Genomic DNA, 15,787 nt, shown 5'->3' with positions numbered 1-15,787 from the left:
ATCTACTTACGATTGTTGATTAATTCTTGTATTAGGAGGTGAATTAATTTTCCGCCACTGAGTTTTATAACATTTTCCATCTACTTACGATTGTTGATTAATTCTTGTATTAGGAGGTGAATTAATTTTCCGCCACTGAGTTTTATAACATTTTCCATCTACTTACGATTGTTGATTAATTCTTGTATTAGGAGGTGAATTAATTTTCAGTTACAAAACCGATATTCATGTAACAGTTTTTGTAAAAACAAAAAACAAATTACTCTCAAATTGAAGATTTTGATTGATGGCTTGTTTTAGTAACAGAGAAGAACAAGAATGAAATAGAACTGAATAGGATGTTGCATCTAATTTCTTCTTTTATTTTTGCTAAATCATTGGATACGGTTTAATATGATATTGACCGAATATATTGCGGATACATATTTCATTTAAATCTCATGGAAAAATATTTTGTAAATCGCCCGTAGTATATTGCTTTCTTTAGGTAATCGGTACTAATGTTAAACAATGTAAACATATGTTTCTTATTTCCGATGTCTGCAGACAGTTCAGTGTGAATACAGAGTTGTAAAAATATTTTGTAAATCGCCCGTAGTATATTGCTTTCTTTAGGTAATCGGTACTAATGTTAAACAGTGTAAACATATGTTTCTTATTTCCGATGCCTGCAGACAGTTCAGTGTGAATACAGAGTTGTAAAGACAGACTTCATCCGAAAATTATTTCCCTTTTCCTCATTGAACGGTAAGTTAATATGTTAATAAAGCAGTAAAATTTGGAGCTTAAAATATTATAAATACCGCAGGTATCGAAGCATGATTTTTAACTTCGGCTCTCGAACTTGCCGGTTAATTACCGGGGAGAGGTTATGAATAAAACATTTCTTTCTTTTGACATTTTTGATTATTTTCTTGTTAAGTGCAGAGCTACACAATGGGTTATCTATGCTTTACCTACCGCGAGATTCGAACCCCGATTTTTAACGTTATAAACCCATCAGACTTATCGTTGTACCGGTGGGTGACTTCTTTTTATTAGAAATATGGCAGCTTTGTAAAGAGTTGTAATACAAACTAGTATATCTCTATCTATGTATACATATGCCTGTCTGTCTGTCACGCTATCTATCAAAATACCCACTTTCAAGAATACATCACAGGAAATGTATTCATTTTTTTGCAAACAACGGGACTTCCTCCGTCGACTGATTGAAAGAAATATTCTGAAGATAGGAGTATGGAAGGAAAAAAACGCTTAAGACTGTTTGTTATGAATATCGCACAAAGTTACACGAGGGCTAACTGCGCTAGCCGTCCCTAATTTAGACCGGAGGGAAGGCAGCTAGTCATCATCACCCATTGCCAACTCTTGGGCTACTCTTTTACCAACGAATAGTGGGATTGACCGTCACATTATAACGCCCCCATGGCTGAAAGGGCGACCATGTTTGGTGTGACGTAGATTCGAACCCGCGACCCGCAGATTGCCCTAACCACCTAGTCATGCCGGGCCTGAATGGCTTATTTCGTCATCAAGTACCATAAGCTTGTCGAAACGTTGTACATTTATAATAAAGTTTCTTTCACTACCCACTCAAGCCGTTTCCAAACTTTATTTTCTGAAAAATGGAAGAGTGAAAAGGTTGTAAGAAAACTAGAAATGTTCATACATATTAAACGAAATAAATAAATGGAATTATTTTTTTCCTATCAGTATTTTAGGTTTTCCAGTGATAAAAGTATTAATCATGTCATTAAATTTGAGGGCTTATAATGCTAAGTTTTGGGGTTCGATCCGTTAGATAGTCACAGAGCAGATAATCCAGTGTGTGATTTTCCATTCTTAAAGTAAACATTTTAATAATTTAAGTATTTTAAATTATTTCTGTGATATTACAAATCGTACAGTTCAAAGTTCAAGGTTATTACACCTTATTGGGTTATACATTACTTTCATATTTTAGATAATTCTTATTTAAATAAAATACAAACGGAAATTTTACATTAAAATACATTGATATGAATACTTACTTTAAATTAATATTAAACTTTTCATTTAGTTTAATCTTTTTTTGTTTTACCTCAGATTGTGAAGCTTCGAGTTACACTGACCTCCGCCATCTTCCTTTTAAGAATGACACGACGAAGTATTGTTGGGATCATTACAAAAAAGAACAAAGCTGGATTAAAGTTGCCTCGAGTCTTCTCAACGACGTTAACGCGGGAAATGACTGGCTTTCTTTAGCAAAACGATTAGGTAGAAACAAAACTATTTGAAACTAGAGGGGAACTCAGTAGAGCGCACACACCCCGTCACGCAGCGTTGGTCATATTCGGTTCTCAAAAAATACGAAAATGTATCCGTATGTCCGTCGTTATCAACAGGCACGGACCATTTTTGGCAGGACAATGGGGAATAATATTCTACACATGTCCACCAAGTTTCATCAAAATCCGATCATTTTTGACTGAGTTATAGAGCAAAAATAGTGTCAAAAATCGGTCTCTATGTTAACAGATAGGAGGGAGTTTTTTTATTTTCAATGTTACAAAATGCAAAAGCTTCTGTTTGTTTTTACTCAGAGACTTTCAATGACATATCAGTCATGTTTTATTTTTTTAATGTTACAAAATGCAAAAACTTCTGTTTGCTTCTACTCAGAGACTTTTCAGTGATTTATCAGAGTCAAGAAACTGTTAAACAAAGTGGGTTAAAGAGAGTCAAACCTTTTTTCATTATAAAAGTAGTACAACGTTTCGGCGAAACATGTAGCGATCTTCAAGTATAAACATTTGAATTGATTTCTATAGTGGAATCCTATCCAGTATAGGCCTAGCGTGCTCTAATGGTTAACGTGCTGGACTGTGGATCTGAGGTTCTGTAGTTCGCGTTTCGTTACCGCTTAGAAAAAAGATAGCGTTTCGCACTTTGGGATCGGGGTAACGTTATAAGAGTGGCGGTCAAATCCCACTATTCGATCTTATAAGATTTTGCTGTGAGTGATGTTGACTATCTGCCTTCCCTTTAATCTATCACTTCAAAAACAATAGACGTAGATAATCCTATATATATATAACCCAGATATATTATCAGAGTCATGTTTTATTTTTTCAATGTTACAAAATGTACAAAACACCTAGGAATAGTAATCACTAATAACTACAGACTTGCAGTTTCTTTTCAGTCACTGACATACTGACAACTGTAAGTCAATGGATCAAGACAAATAAATCTATATAAAGCATGGTTGTCTCTTTGTTTAGTGGCACAAGTCGTTGTGAGAAACAACTAGCTGAACCAATTTTGTAGAGGACCTCGGGCGAACCTCGAAGACTGTGTTTGAATGGATAAACAATCGGACGAATAGCTCGAGTTTGGCAGCCTTTTCAATTATCAATACATGAAGTCGAAAGAAGGGGACGTTTAATGCTGCGCGTAGCGCGGGTACCTTTACAGGTCCTCCATAGTCAGTATATCTGTATGACGAACGACGCACGGGCATCGACCGTCATTTCGCTGTTTTTCCGAAATCAACAAAATATATGTCACGTGAGGCGCGATACCGTTTATTAATAATATCGTAAAATAGAGACTGATCAGGGAAAATATGCTACTAAACCAGAGATTTAATGTATAGCTACACGAGTGCTGTCTGTGCATGGCCGTTCCTCATTTTAAAATGATAGACTACAGGGAAGTCAGCTAAATAACATCATCCATCTTATTCGCCTGACCCGTTTTGTACCATCGTTCGTGATGTTCACCTGGGGTGGAAGATAAGAAAAAAGAAAAGGTGTTCTAATGGGAGGAGTATGGCACTGGGCTACCATTTCTGAACATCTTACCTTTTCCTATTTTCACAAATTGTGACATCAATTAAGCGAATTGCCATATAATTCTGGATATCAAACAAACGTGAAATAACCGTCTTTTATTTGATTAGAAAAACTGGAAAGTTAAAAAAAATGCCGCTTAAAACACTAAAACCAATAAAAATATCTTTGTTAAGTAAACTGTGTCCAATCAAACCCTCGGCTTTCTTGCGTATCGCTGCTGTATTGTTACATCGTGAGAGTTACTGACGTAACAGGTAAGAGAGGAGAAACTGTGTAGAGAACAATGTTGTGACTGGCAAGGATACTAACGTGAAGGGTGGGTGCTCTGTGACTGGCAAGGATACTAGCGTGAAGGATGGGTGCTCTGTGACGGGCAAGGATACTAGCGTGAAGGGTGGGTGCTCTGTGACGGGCAAGGATACTAGCTTGAAGGTGGGTGCTCTGTAGCTTTCTTATTAATATATGCTCAGAGAAGTTTTTACACGATGGCGTAAAGATAACAGAAAGTGAAACGGGGTGACATGAGGATAACAGAAATATGTGGAGTAACAGGAGAAGGGTTTCTGAAATATGAGCAGTAATGGGATAACATTAACTCAAATATGAGCAGTAATGGGATAAGATTAATTGAAATATGAGGTGTAGTAAGATAAGGATAACCAAAATATGAACAGTAATGGAATAAGGATAACCAAAATATGAGTAGTAGTAGGATAAAAATAACTAAAATATTAGTAGTAGTGGGATAAAGGTAACTGAAATACGAGTAGTGGGATAAGGATAACCAAAATATGGACAGTAATGGGATAAGGGTAACAAAAATATGAGTAGTGGGATATAGGTAACTGAAATATGAGTAGTGGGATAAGGATAACCAAAATATGAGCAGTAATGGGATAAGGATAACCAAAATATGAGTATTAGGATAAAAATAACTAAAATATGAGTAGTAGTAGGATAAGGGTAACAAAAATATGAGTAGTGGGATAAAGGTAACTGAAATATGAGTAATGGGATAAAGATAACTGAAATATAAGTGGTGGGATAAAGATAACTGAAATATGAGTAGTGGGATAAGGGTAAATGAAAATGAAGCTTTGAGTTGTTAGAATAACTGATAACGAAGAGTTTAAACGTAAAAGTAACTGAAATGAACTTTGAAGGTAATAATGATTGAAAATTAAGAGTGGTGGCGTAAGAGTAACTGAAAATGAACTTTGAAGGTAATAATGATTGAAAATTAAGAGTGGTAACTTAAGGGTAACTGAAAATGGACTTTAAAGGTAATAATGATTGAAAATTAAGAGTGGTAACTTAAGGGTAACTGAAAATGGACTTTAAAGGTAATAATGATTGAAAATTAAGAGTTAAGAATAGTAGCGTAAAGTTTACTAAAACTGAGTAGAGATGGCGTCAGGCTTAGTTTTTGTTTGTCTCGGATGACCTCACAAATCTACGAAAGGATGTCTTTGCCAGCCGTCCCTAATTTTGAACTGACAAACTGTTGACCAACTCTTATCAAATATTGGGATTTGACCGTCATTCTTATAACACAACCACAAAGGTCGGAGCGCATTCTTTTCGGCAACGAGAAGCGAACATTGGACCCTCAAATAAACAGTCTAGTACACTAACTCACTGGCCACGCCCGACCCGGGTGGCGTCAGAGTAATTGGAAATGAAGACAGCTGTTCCGAAAATGTATTTAATAGGTAACATGTTTCAATCTTCACTGTTATGAAAGGTTAAGCCCCTTGGTGGCTTAGCGATAAATGTGAGGGATTGTAATGCTAAAAATCGGGTATTGATACCCACGGTGGACAGAACTCAGACAGCCTATGATGTAACTTTGCACTTGACAACAAACAGAAGAAGGGTTAAAAGAGATTTAGAAACGCATAGTTCTCTCCCTGCTGGATGGCAAACTCCATGTAAAAGCATGTTTCATATTTTGCAATCTTCATATAAAAGTGTTTCCTTTTTTACAATATCATAAAAGAAGTATATTTATCTTTTACAATCCCCATATTACAAGTATATTTCATCTTTTGCAATCTCCATATTATAAGTATACTTCATCTTTTACAATCTCCATATTATAAGTATACATCATCTTTACAATCCCCATATTACAAGTATATTTCATCTTTTATAATCCCCATCTTAAAAGTATATTTCATCTTTTACAATCTCCATATTATAAGTATACTTCATCTTTTACATTCTCCATATTATAAGTATACATCATCTTTTACAATCCCCATATTACAAGTATACACCATCTTTTACAATCCCCATATTACAAGTACACTTCATTTTTTACAATATCATTTAAAAGTATGTTTCATTTTTTACAATCTCTGTGTAAAAGTACGTTTCGTCTTTTGCATTTTACTCTTGAGAAATTCATATTTGTTGATGTTTTAATGCAAAAAGTTTATTGTCATGATTCGTAATATGTCAGTTGATATTCAGGTTACAGCGAACGAGTTACCACGAGGTTCCAAGACGAAGCTAACCCTAGTCAGGCCATGATTGAGGATTGGTTAAAAATTAATGGCAGAACCCGCTACTGCGTGGATTTATTGGTGTCTTGTTTAAGTCAGATTGGGAGGGAAGACATAAGCGAAAAAATTCTGGCCAATCTAGGTAATGGCATACATTTCATAAATAATTTGTTTTTAGAAGATTGAAAAGTAAATGCGAAAATTATAATTATAGATTTATTTTATAATAGTGATTTACATGAACTATGACTTAGAAGTAACTTTGAATTATATTGGAATAGTAGATTAATATTGAGGTCACGTTCTTATGGTTTTTGTGAAAGGAAAGTTAGTTAATTCTTTTCATAACTTTAAAACTTCAGTTTTCAACATTTTGTAACACAACTCAAACAGTGTTTATTGTCATTTTTGTTTTTACTTCAGTAGTGTTACCCCGTAAGATGGCTAATGTACAAGAAGAGGCTCAACGCGATGGATTAATCGGGGTGGGCCAATTCCGTGTACTCCGCGTTCGCCAGACATTACTCCACTAGACTTTTTTTTGGGAGGGTATGTCAAAGACATCGTGTATCGCATATCTATAGCAAACATCACGGAGCTAAAGACCAGGATAACGGATGCTATTGCTACCGTAACTGTGGTCGGGTTGCAGCGAACGTGGACTGAAATCGAATATCGGTTGATGTGCTGAGAGCCACAAATGATGCACACTTAGAAGTCTATTGACATGCCAATAAAAACTGTTTGAGTTTGGCTAAAGATGTTGGAAACTGCATGGTTGTATTTTCTTAGTAATTTAATTATTATATTTTAAAATAGGAAAGATAATTTTGGACCATCCTGTAATCATTTACAAAACAATAAGGAGATGGTTGTAATCTGTGTTATAATCAGTTATAGTCTAATACAAAAGTACAAGACAGTATTAAAATAAAAAGGGGCACGATATTGTATATTGGCTGTGTTATCCATGTAAAAGTATCAAGTGAAGTTATAATATAATTAAAATCAATAAAAACAGTTAAAAGAGGGCATTGTTAGGAATAAAGCATACATAATTCCCCTGTAATGAATCAAGTTACCAGCATTTTCAACTTCCACAAACCGCGAGGTTTTTTCCAACAACATAAAAAAGGACACGTTCCTAGTGAATAGTGAATTAGTTAAACGTGTAGCTTTTGGAAATAATTTTAATCATATGAAGTTTCCACACACAAGCCTACCAACATATGTCGCTGTTAGTGCATTACAAGTCCAAGTTACTATAAAATCCAAATTAGTATTTCAAAGCATCAATTCTGACAAAAATACATTAAAATACTCTTTACATTAATAATTCGCCATTTCAAATACAGTTAATGTCTTTTGCTTAAACCTAAATCCAGGACTAGTAGTGAATGGTTGTGTTCTCCGATATCCGCTTTGATCAAGAGGGGTAGATTGAAAAAAAATATAGAACAAATCGGAGGAGAAAGCTCATAAAACGATCTTTTGATACTATAGGTTCTTTTTTGTTTTGTATCAGAGCCCGAGAATCCTTGTCCTTCTGTGTTCATTAGTTACCAGTGGGATGCACAAGAACTAGTAATTGAACTTCGAAGGAGGTTGGAGCTTGCTGGCTATCCATGTTGGATGGACGTTGGTCAGCTTGGAGGTGGAGATTCTCTCTATGGGAAGATTTATGAAGGCATTAGTGGAGCAAAGGTTGACTTGAATAAGTTGTTTTACCATAAATACAAACTTAATATTCAAAATTTCCACGAATTTTAAATCAATTATTCTAATTTAAACATTGGATAAAAATCTGAAAAGGTCATTATTCAAACTGTTCATTAAGGTTGAAAGTTTCAAGTTAAGTGGTTTCTTTAGGATAACAATGCTATTTTGATAAAAACCCATAAATAAGATGCAAAGTGCCATGTTATATAGCGTAAGAACAACTTGTGAAACAGCTGTAGAGTAGTATGTTATGTAACATAAAAATAATCCATAAGTCAGCTGAAAAGTATTATTTTATGTAGCGTAAAAATAATTCATAAATCAGCTGTAGTGTACCAACTTATCTAACGTAAAAATAATCCATAAATTAGCTGTAGAGTATCATGTTATGTAGCGTAAAAATAATACATAAATCAGGTGTAGTGTACTATGTTATGTAACATAAAAATAATCCATAAATCAGCTGTACAGTATCATGTTATGTTACATGATTTAAGAACATGTTATTTGTTATACAATTCAAACGATCGTGGCTGAAAAATAGATTTTACAATTTGTAGTAGGACTTCATTATGTTAGAAACAGTCTATTGGTCTTATAGAATAAAATAAACAACAAGATATAATTTATTATTAATTTTTGTTTAATGTTTCTACAACAGGTGGTGCTCTGTTGTCTAACACCGCGATATGTAACGTCACTCACCTGTTCTCGTGAGATCAGTCTGGCCGATGTTTTAAGAAAACCGGTTATTCCTGTGATGGTAGAGCCGACTCCTTGGCCACCCCCTGGACCACTAGCTATAGTACTTAGTTCACTTGTGTATATAGACATGTGCGGTAAGAAAGGTTTTTAATTAATAGGATTAAGACGTATACATCAGAACCACTGACTTACTAGTTTACGTTGACTTTTGGGGCAAGAAAGGTTTGATAGGCTGACATATTTGGTGAGAAAGGCATAAGATGATGGGTTCCACCATGGCTGCTTAGTTCAGTAACAACTAATGTATTTAGGAAAATTTGGTAAGATTATTGAAAGAGTAGTTAGTCGATACATGTCCTGTGAGAAATATATCCATTTTGATGATAATAATGTTTAATTGGTGTATGTTCGTGTTTATTAGTTACTAGAAACATTTGTTCGATGGCTTAAGATGCATTTTGTGGATTTAGACATGTGTTATAGAGCACGATATTCAAAACTCAATTATGTAGAAAGTTGCATTGGATTTAGGCAGCCTTATAGACTTCTGGCAAACTTTATCTTGTATTTAGTTTAGCGCCATCTAGTAACAGATGTAAAAATAACAAAATAATAACAAATCAACATAATAGTGACAAAAGATTAACGAATTAGGAAGCTTGGCCTTTTTAAATTAATCTTTTTTTATGGTTTATCAATTCTTTTATCTATTGAGCATTATAACTGTTATTGTTTTATGAATTTGCACTAAACACTTAAAAAAATGTATTTTTCAGAGTGGATTGAAGAATAGAATAATTTTTCTTCACCAAGTAAAACATGGATTTAAAAGATGCAAGTCATTTTACCAACAACTAATAGGTAGTAAGTCTTTTAGTTACATTTTAGGGAAAATGTGGTTCTGAGGTAAATGAAGTTTCATATTTGAAATGATTTCAGGTATTTTTTAACATTAATTTTTTATTTCAACTTCAAATAGGAGTTGGCGGACATGGTGGCAGTGGGAAACAGGCTGATTGGGAACAGAGATTTAATGAAATTGTCGATAAGGTTTTTCCCTACCTTGCTAGTGAAATGACTCAGAGGGCGCCACATACGCAAGTAAAACCTTACACACCTTCACGAGCCGTATGTACCATTACAACACTTTATTGTTTACTTTACATGTAGTTTTATTAGATAAAGTTATGTACGTGTAGTTGTATTAGAAAAAATTACATCTGCATGAGTTTGTTTGTTTGACTACGTAAAACATTTTCAAATAGACTAGGATTTATTGATCTAACACATAATGCCTACAAGAAAGCGTAGATTAAATGCGTGCGTGAAAATGATAGAATATGGAAAATTCAAGCAAAGGGCATGAAACTACTGCAAATGTTTTGCGGGTCGCAGCCAATTTTCAATATAATATCTAACTAGTATTACTAGGTGTCCTAAAGATATAGGCCACACCTAAGAACTCCTAGAAAGTTCTTAGCGATCATAGTTGGGGAAGTAGACACTAAGACAGTAGTAAAGAGAAAAACTGAAATAGCTATTAAACTCGTACAATTTGGTGTATGCGTGTTTTTATAGCAAAGCCACATTGGGCTATCTGCTGTGTCCACAAGGGAAATCGAAACACTGATTTTAGCGTTGTAAATCAATAGACTTATCATTGTCCCATTGGGGGACCGTACAAGTTGGAAACTTAATAAAAGTAAGGAGTTTCAGTATCTCTCTGGGGTGTACCGAAGAATCCCCGAATGTGATAAGATGATGATAAGAGATTCAGAAATTTGAAAAAAGTTCGTCACGGACATTGGACACAAACCGCTTTATAAAATAAATTGTTACCGAAGCAACTCGGTGGCTCAGCTGTAAGTCTGCATGCTTATGACATTAAAAATTAGGCTTCGGTATTCGTAGTGGACAGAACACAGATAGCCCGTTGTGTAGATTTGCTGTGCCACGGCACATTAGCTTACCACTTAGCAACGGCTTTATGATGTCTCACCAAGAAAAACTTGTCAACTAAAGACCCGGATATGGAGAATGGATAAAACCCTGTTGAACGTGATGTAATTAGAATGCAACCAGATTCTAACGGTGTAGAGTTGACATTTTAGCTAGCTCGAAAACACATTTTAGGAGTAGAATATAACACAAAATCTTGAATCCTGTTGTTGGAATTTCATTAGGACTTCTACGTGTTGGTTTAAGTTATATGTTAAATCCCATGTGCGAAATTCTGCAGCTATCAACGCTTATTAACTTATAGTATTAACTCTTTTTTTTAAACAGATTTTAATAAGCTGGGATGAATATGTTAATGAAAGTGATGGTATTATTTCTGCATTTTTAATCTCAAAATCTAATCTGTACAAGCTGAGTTAGTTTAAACCTAAGAAAGAGCAAATGTTTTAAATTATGGTATTATTATTTTTCTTATAGGCAACTTTATTATCACGGTTACTCATCTTCTATTTTCAGGCATCTCGGAGAAGATTGAGAGAAAATGGAAGTTCTGTTTCATCTCTTACTTTCCGCGGTGGCGAGAGACTAGGGCGAAATGATACTCCGTTGGCTTGGCATCACCCCCGGGGACAAAATCGAATTACTCGTTGTTTAATATGCACAATACTTTAGATCCAGCATCATAAGCCTTTATAGAATATTTCTTATAAACCGAGCGGCATCTATCGACGCTTTATAAAAGTTTTTTTGTCATTGACTTGGAAACACATTTAGCACTCCATACCTAATTTTCCAGAAGTACAAGTTTCCAAATTCTATTCGAATTTCTATAAAACCTCTTTGTTCTCCTAAAAATTATTGAACAATATTTTTCAGTGATATACATGAAAAATGTGCTGAAAAGTCAGCCAATGGTGAAAAAAAGGCTCCAAGCTTCAAATATAATTTGGTTGTCTGTGGAAGCGTTATGGGGTATATAAGGTTGTAATTGTGTTCTTCTGGCTTTGGCAGAAATGTGCCATATAGTACTGTTTTAATTATTCTTATTCAAAAGGTACGGTGTTGTTGCTGTAACCATAACAACTATACATTATATCAATATATAATATATAAATTTTACGTAACTATTTCCTTTACTTTCTAGTAAACATTGATCATGAAAATTCCGTTAGCTTGACGATGAGAAATATTTAATAAATAAGCCCTGTCCCTCGGTGGCTTAGCTTGATGGCTTAACGCAGAAATTCGGGGTTCAATTCCTGCGCCGGATATTGCACAACTTTTCGCTTGAACAAAATTGCCATAAAGTTGCTTATCATCAAACATCAATATGCGTATTATAAATCCATTTTACAGACTGATTCATCTGTCATCCATGACCTTCAAAGAAGTATTAAAACACTTATTAAGATGATTTTTTTATCCAAACTATGAAATATTTATATTGATTTTATAACATCAACATGTTTCTACTTTTAAACTCTGTCATAGCCTTAATATTTTACCTCCTTAATTTCAAATTATTTTTTGTCGTTTCTGAACTATTAAAGATAAAAACATTAAACTTGGATGTTTTTTATTGGCTCCATCACTATACTTTGGATATATTACGTTTTTTGTTAGAATTTGGCTTCTACCACCACCTTTCTGTCTTCGTGTGTATATCGAATTTTCAAAATATTTCTATAAAAATACCCCCCCCCCCAGTGGCACAGCTGTAAGTATAGGGTTATAATGCCAAAACCGGGTTTCTATTCCCGTGGTGGGCAGAGTACTGATAGCCCATTGTTTAGTTTTGTGCGTAACTACTAACAAATATATATTTTTATCCAAAAATATAGCCATACAGCGATGATCACTGAGTGACATTTTTGTGAGTAACGTTATTGGACTGCTTATAATGATGCCTTTTACCCAATATCAATGACTAAGTAGAAGGAGGAAAAATTGGACACTGTTTCTAAAGTTCAAAGTACATCAGACCGAGTTTTAATTGTCGGATTCCTTAATGGTTAGAATTAGACTATTTTCAACCGTTCCGTAGGAAGGACATTACTTATGACAGCCAATAATTCGCTCGAACGCCATTGAGTGCAACCAATATGTTACAGATACAGTGATGTTGAGATGGCCTTCCACAGACATTGAATGGTGTGGTCTAGTGAGTCGTATTTAACCCATTATTTTTAAGTGCAACCAAAATGTTACAGATACAGTGATGCTGAGATGGCCTTCCACAGACATTGAATGGTGTGGTCTAGTGAGTCGTATTTCACCCATTTTTGTACAGTTTGTAAGGTGAAATATAGAGTAACAACACAAGACTCTTGTGTTTTCCGGAGATGGTGTAATGGTGTTGAGTATTCAAAACATTAAAAATTTGCATCAATGAAAGTTTTATTGAAAACAGAGGCACCATTATGATTGAGTGCAGTTTATTTGAAATATTAAGTAAACCAATAGACCACGACGAAATGTTAAAATAATTCAGTTAAAATGGATAGAGGGCGCTAGTAAACTAAGTAAAGATGTATAATGGCTGGAGACGGCTTGAATGGGTAATGAAGAAAAAACTTTAATATAACAGCAAATGTACAACGTTTCGACAAGGTTTTGTCATCATACTGAATAAGTAAAGATGTGTCGTATTTACACTAAAGTGGGCTTTCCATATTTTCTTAATCTAAGAATTTAAATAAACTATTATTGCCTGAAAAATCACAGATCACGAGGTTGAAAATATTGATAGTGCTCGGAACAGAGGTTGGAACTAAACGAATTTAATATGATGTGTAAAATATTCACTCACTTGTTAGGATTTGTAACTCTGTGTGTGGTAAAGAGATTACGATCTGGTAGACTATGACCCTGAATTATGTGCTTATTGTTGTATATTATCTCAATGAATCGATTTATAAAGTTGGTTAGAGCACTGGATAGATTCCTATCACGAGCATTTATTTTCTGTGTGGGTTGTTGAGTAGCTGCCTTCCCTCTAGTCTATAAGCTCAAAATTAGGGACAGCTAGAGAAGATAGCTCTTGAATAGCTTTACGCGAAATTCTGAAAAAAAAAGTTTCTATTTGGTAAAAAGGTTATAATTTACATTGGAGAAGCTTAGTAGCTTTTGTTTTTGTACATTTATACTGTGGGATTTTATTAGTATTTTCTGTAACTATTTCAAATTGAAGCATTTATAATACGGTTTGTGATACGGACTTTGTAATATTATTATTTGTTATTTAATATTTTAAAAACAATTGTTACACATCACAATTTAATGACACTAGGACAAACACTAGAACAGTTTTGAAAACCCTGTAAATTTGCCTTAATACGCCTCTTAGCCTTGTTTGTAACACAAGACATACTGAAAGTTCAGGCTCTGTTGTCGAATAAGAAAAAAAAACAAATCATGCGGGAGTTTACTGGTTACATGTATCCAAACATCTTTCTAAATTTAGATTCAACAGAATTAAAATTATCAAGTTACGACACAATTTACTTTTGAAAAGTATGCGACACTGAAGTACTGTTAGTTTGGATTCCACAATATTATGTATTCATAATGTGCAGTTATATAAGTTCCTCAATACTTTAGTATGCATTAACAAAAAGGACGCCGTATTATAGGATTGTATTCGATATTCGTTCTTATTTAGCTTCTTAATTTAGTGATGTGTCTTTAGCAAACGAAGGCATGGAATTTATTTATGTAAAAATATCACATACTGATGATTCAAGACAGGAATTCCAAGACCACGCCAGTATCTCTGGACATGATGGTTCTTTAATCCTTTTAGCTTCTTTCAACCTAAGAAATATGGTTTAAAATTATTTGAAACTAAAAAGGGACGAGATGACATTGCTAGTATAATACTTAAATTGTAGTTTTTTTAAATACTAAAAGTTAAACCCTTTTTCATCTAAATTGAAACGTTTTACTTAGCCAAAAATTTGAACTATTAGAATATTTGTTAAGCTCCAAATATTTTTGGGTTCACTGAGAAATTACCATAAAAATCAGAAACAGGTCGTATTTGAATATGAAAATCGTTGAAATTCACATTTTTCATCGTCTAGAGGTAAAAGAATATCATTTTGAAAAAACAAAACAAGTTACAGTTGAAGTGTGAAAATCGATACTTTAAATGCTATTTTTAGGTTTAGTATTTCACACTTTTTAGTGCCTTTTTTTAAAATAGAAACTTTTAAACTAGTGAGATCCATCTTTATTATCCAAAACTTACATTGGACTTGGTGCACATTTGCTGGAAACCCCAAGACGTCATCGACTTTTCGAACGTTCACGAGCTGACTTTTCTAGTTTTATTTATTGAAAACGGGTCTCGCACACATTTAACAATAACATTAAAAAGAACATTTATCTAAAATATAAACCTTGAAGTTTACGAAAAAAAAAAGATATAATTAAACAGGTGATTCGAGGTGTTTTGCTACTTGTTATATCAAAGTGGGTTTGTTTTTAAAATCGGTTCAAATGTATTCCATCGCCTAACTTGGCATCCGGGTCTTTTACAGATCACCATTTGTTCAGTTCCTATCACAGCATACATACCACATTAAATCTTAGAAACTGGTTATAAAAAGTTTGCCATCACAGTTGTGTGAAAATGTGTTCGTACATTCTTTGTATCGGATCTAAAAGGATTAAAGAACCACTAAGTCTTGAGATACTGGCGTGGTCTTGGAATTTCTGTCTTGAATCATCAGTATGTGATATTTTTACATAAATAGATTGTGTGAAAATGTGCTCGTACATTCTTTGTATCGGATCTAAAAGGATTAAAGAACCACTAAGTCTTGAGATACTGGCGTGGTCTTGGAATTTCTGTCTTGAATCATCAGTATGTGATATTTTTAGATAAATAAATAGTGAAAATATGCTCGTACACTCTTTGTATTGAATCTCTTGAGCGGGTCAGCGGTAAGTTTATTGACTCAAAACGCTGAAATTTGGAGTTCAATTATGCGTGGAACTTTTTTTGTATTCGCGTGTTCATGAACTGTTAAGTACTTGTATCTTTATATAATTTAA

The 15,787-nt window shown here is 34.0% G+C and overlaps 1 protein-coding gene across 1 annotated transcript in view; it reads left to right on the top strand.

Annotated features, from left to right (window-relative positions):
• LOC106459406 overlaps positions 1–15,787 on the top strand; it is a gene marked incomplete at its 3' end in the record, with an annotated part of 37,581 nt that overhangs the window by 20,756 nt on the left and 1,038 nt on the right. Inside the window, exons 11-17 of the mRNA XM_022385912.1 lie at positions 675–747; positions 2,089–2,259; positions 6,315–6,488; positions 7,872–8,050; positions 8,727–8,904; positions 9,750–9,898; positions 11,057–11,144. Coding sequence (XP_022241620.1) covers positions 675–747; positions 2,089–2,259; positions 6,315–6,488; positions 7,872–8,050; positions 8,727–8,904; positions 9,750–9,898; positions 11,057–11,144 — 1,012 coding nt within the window. The remainder of the gene's footprint in view (positions 1–674; positions 748–2,088; positions 2,260–6,314; positions 6,489–7,871; positions 8,051–8,726; positions 8,905–9,749; positions 9,899–11,056; positions 11,145–15,787) is intronic.

The sequence above is a fragment of the Limulus polyphemus genome, unplaced genomic scaffold (genome assembly GCF_000517525.1).
Source record: "Limulus polyphemus unplaced genomic scaffold, Limulus_polyphemus-2.1.2 Scaffold604, whole genome shotgun sequence".
Classification (NCBI taxonomy): domain Eukaryota; kingdom Metazoa; phylum Arthropoda; class Merostomata; order Xiphosura; family Limulidae; genus Limulus; species Limulus polyphemus.
The sequence above is the reverse complement of the archived record's forward strand: the minus strand, read 5'-3'. Positions and strand labels throughout refer to the sequence as shown.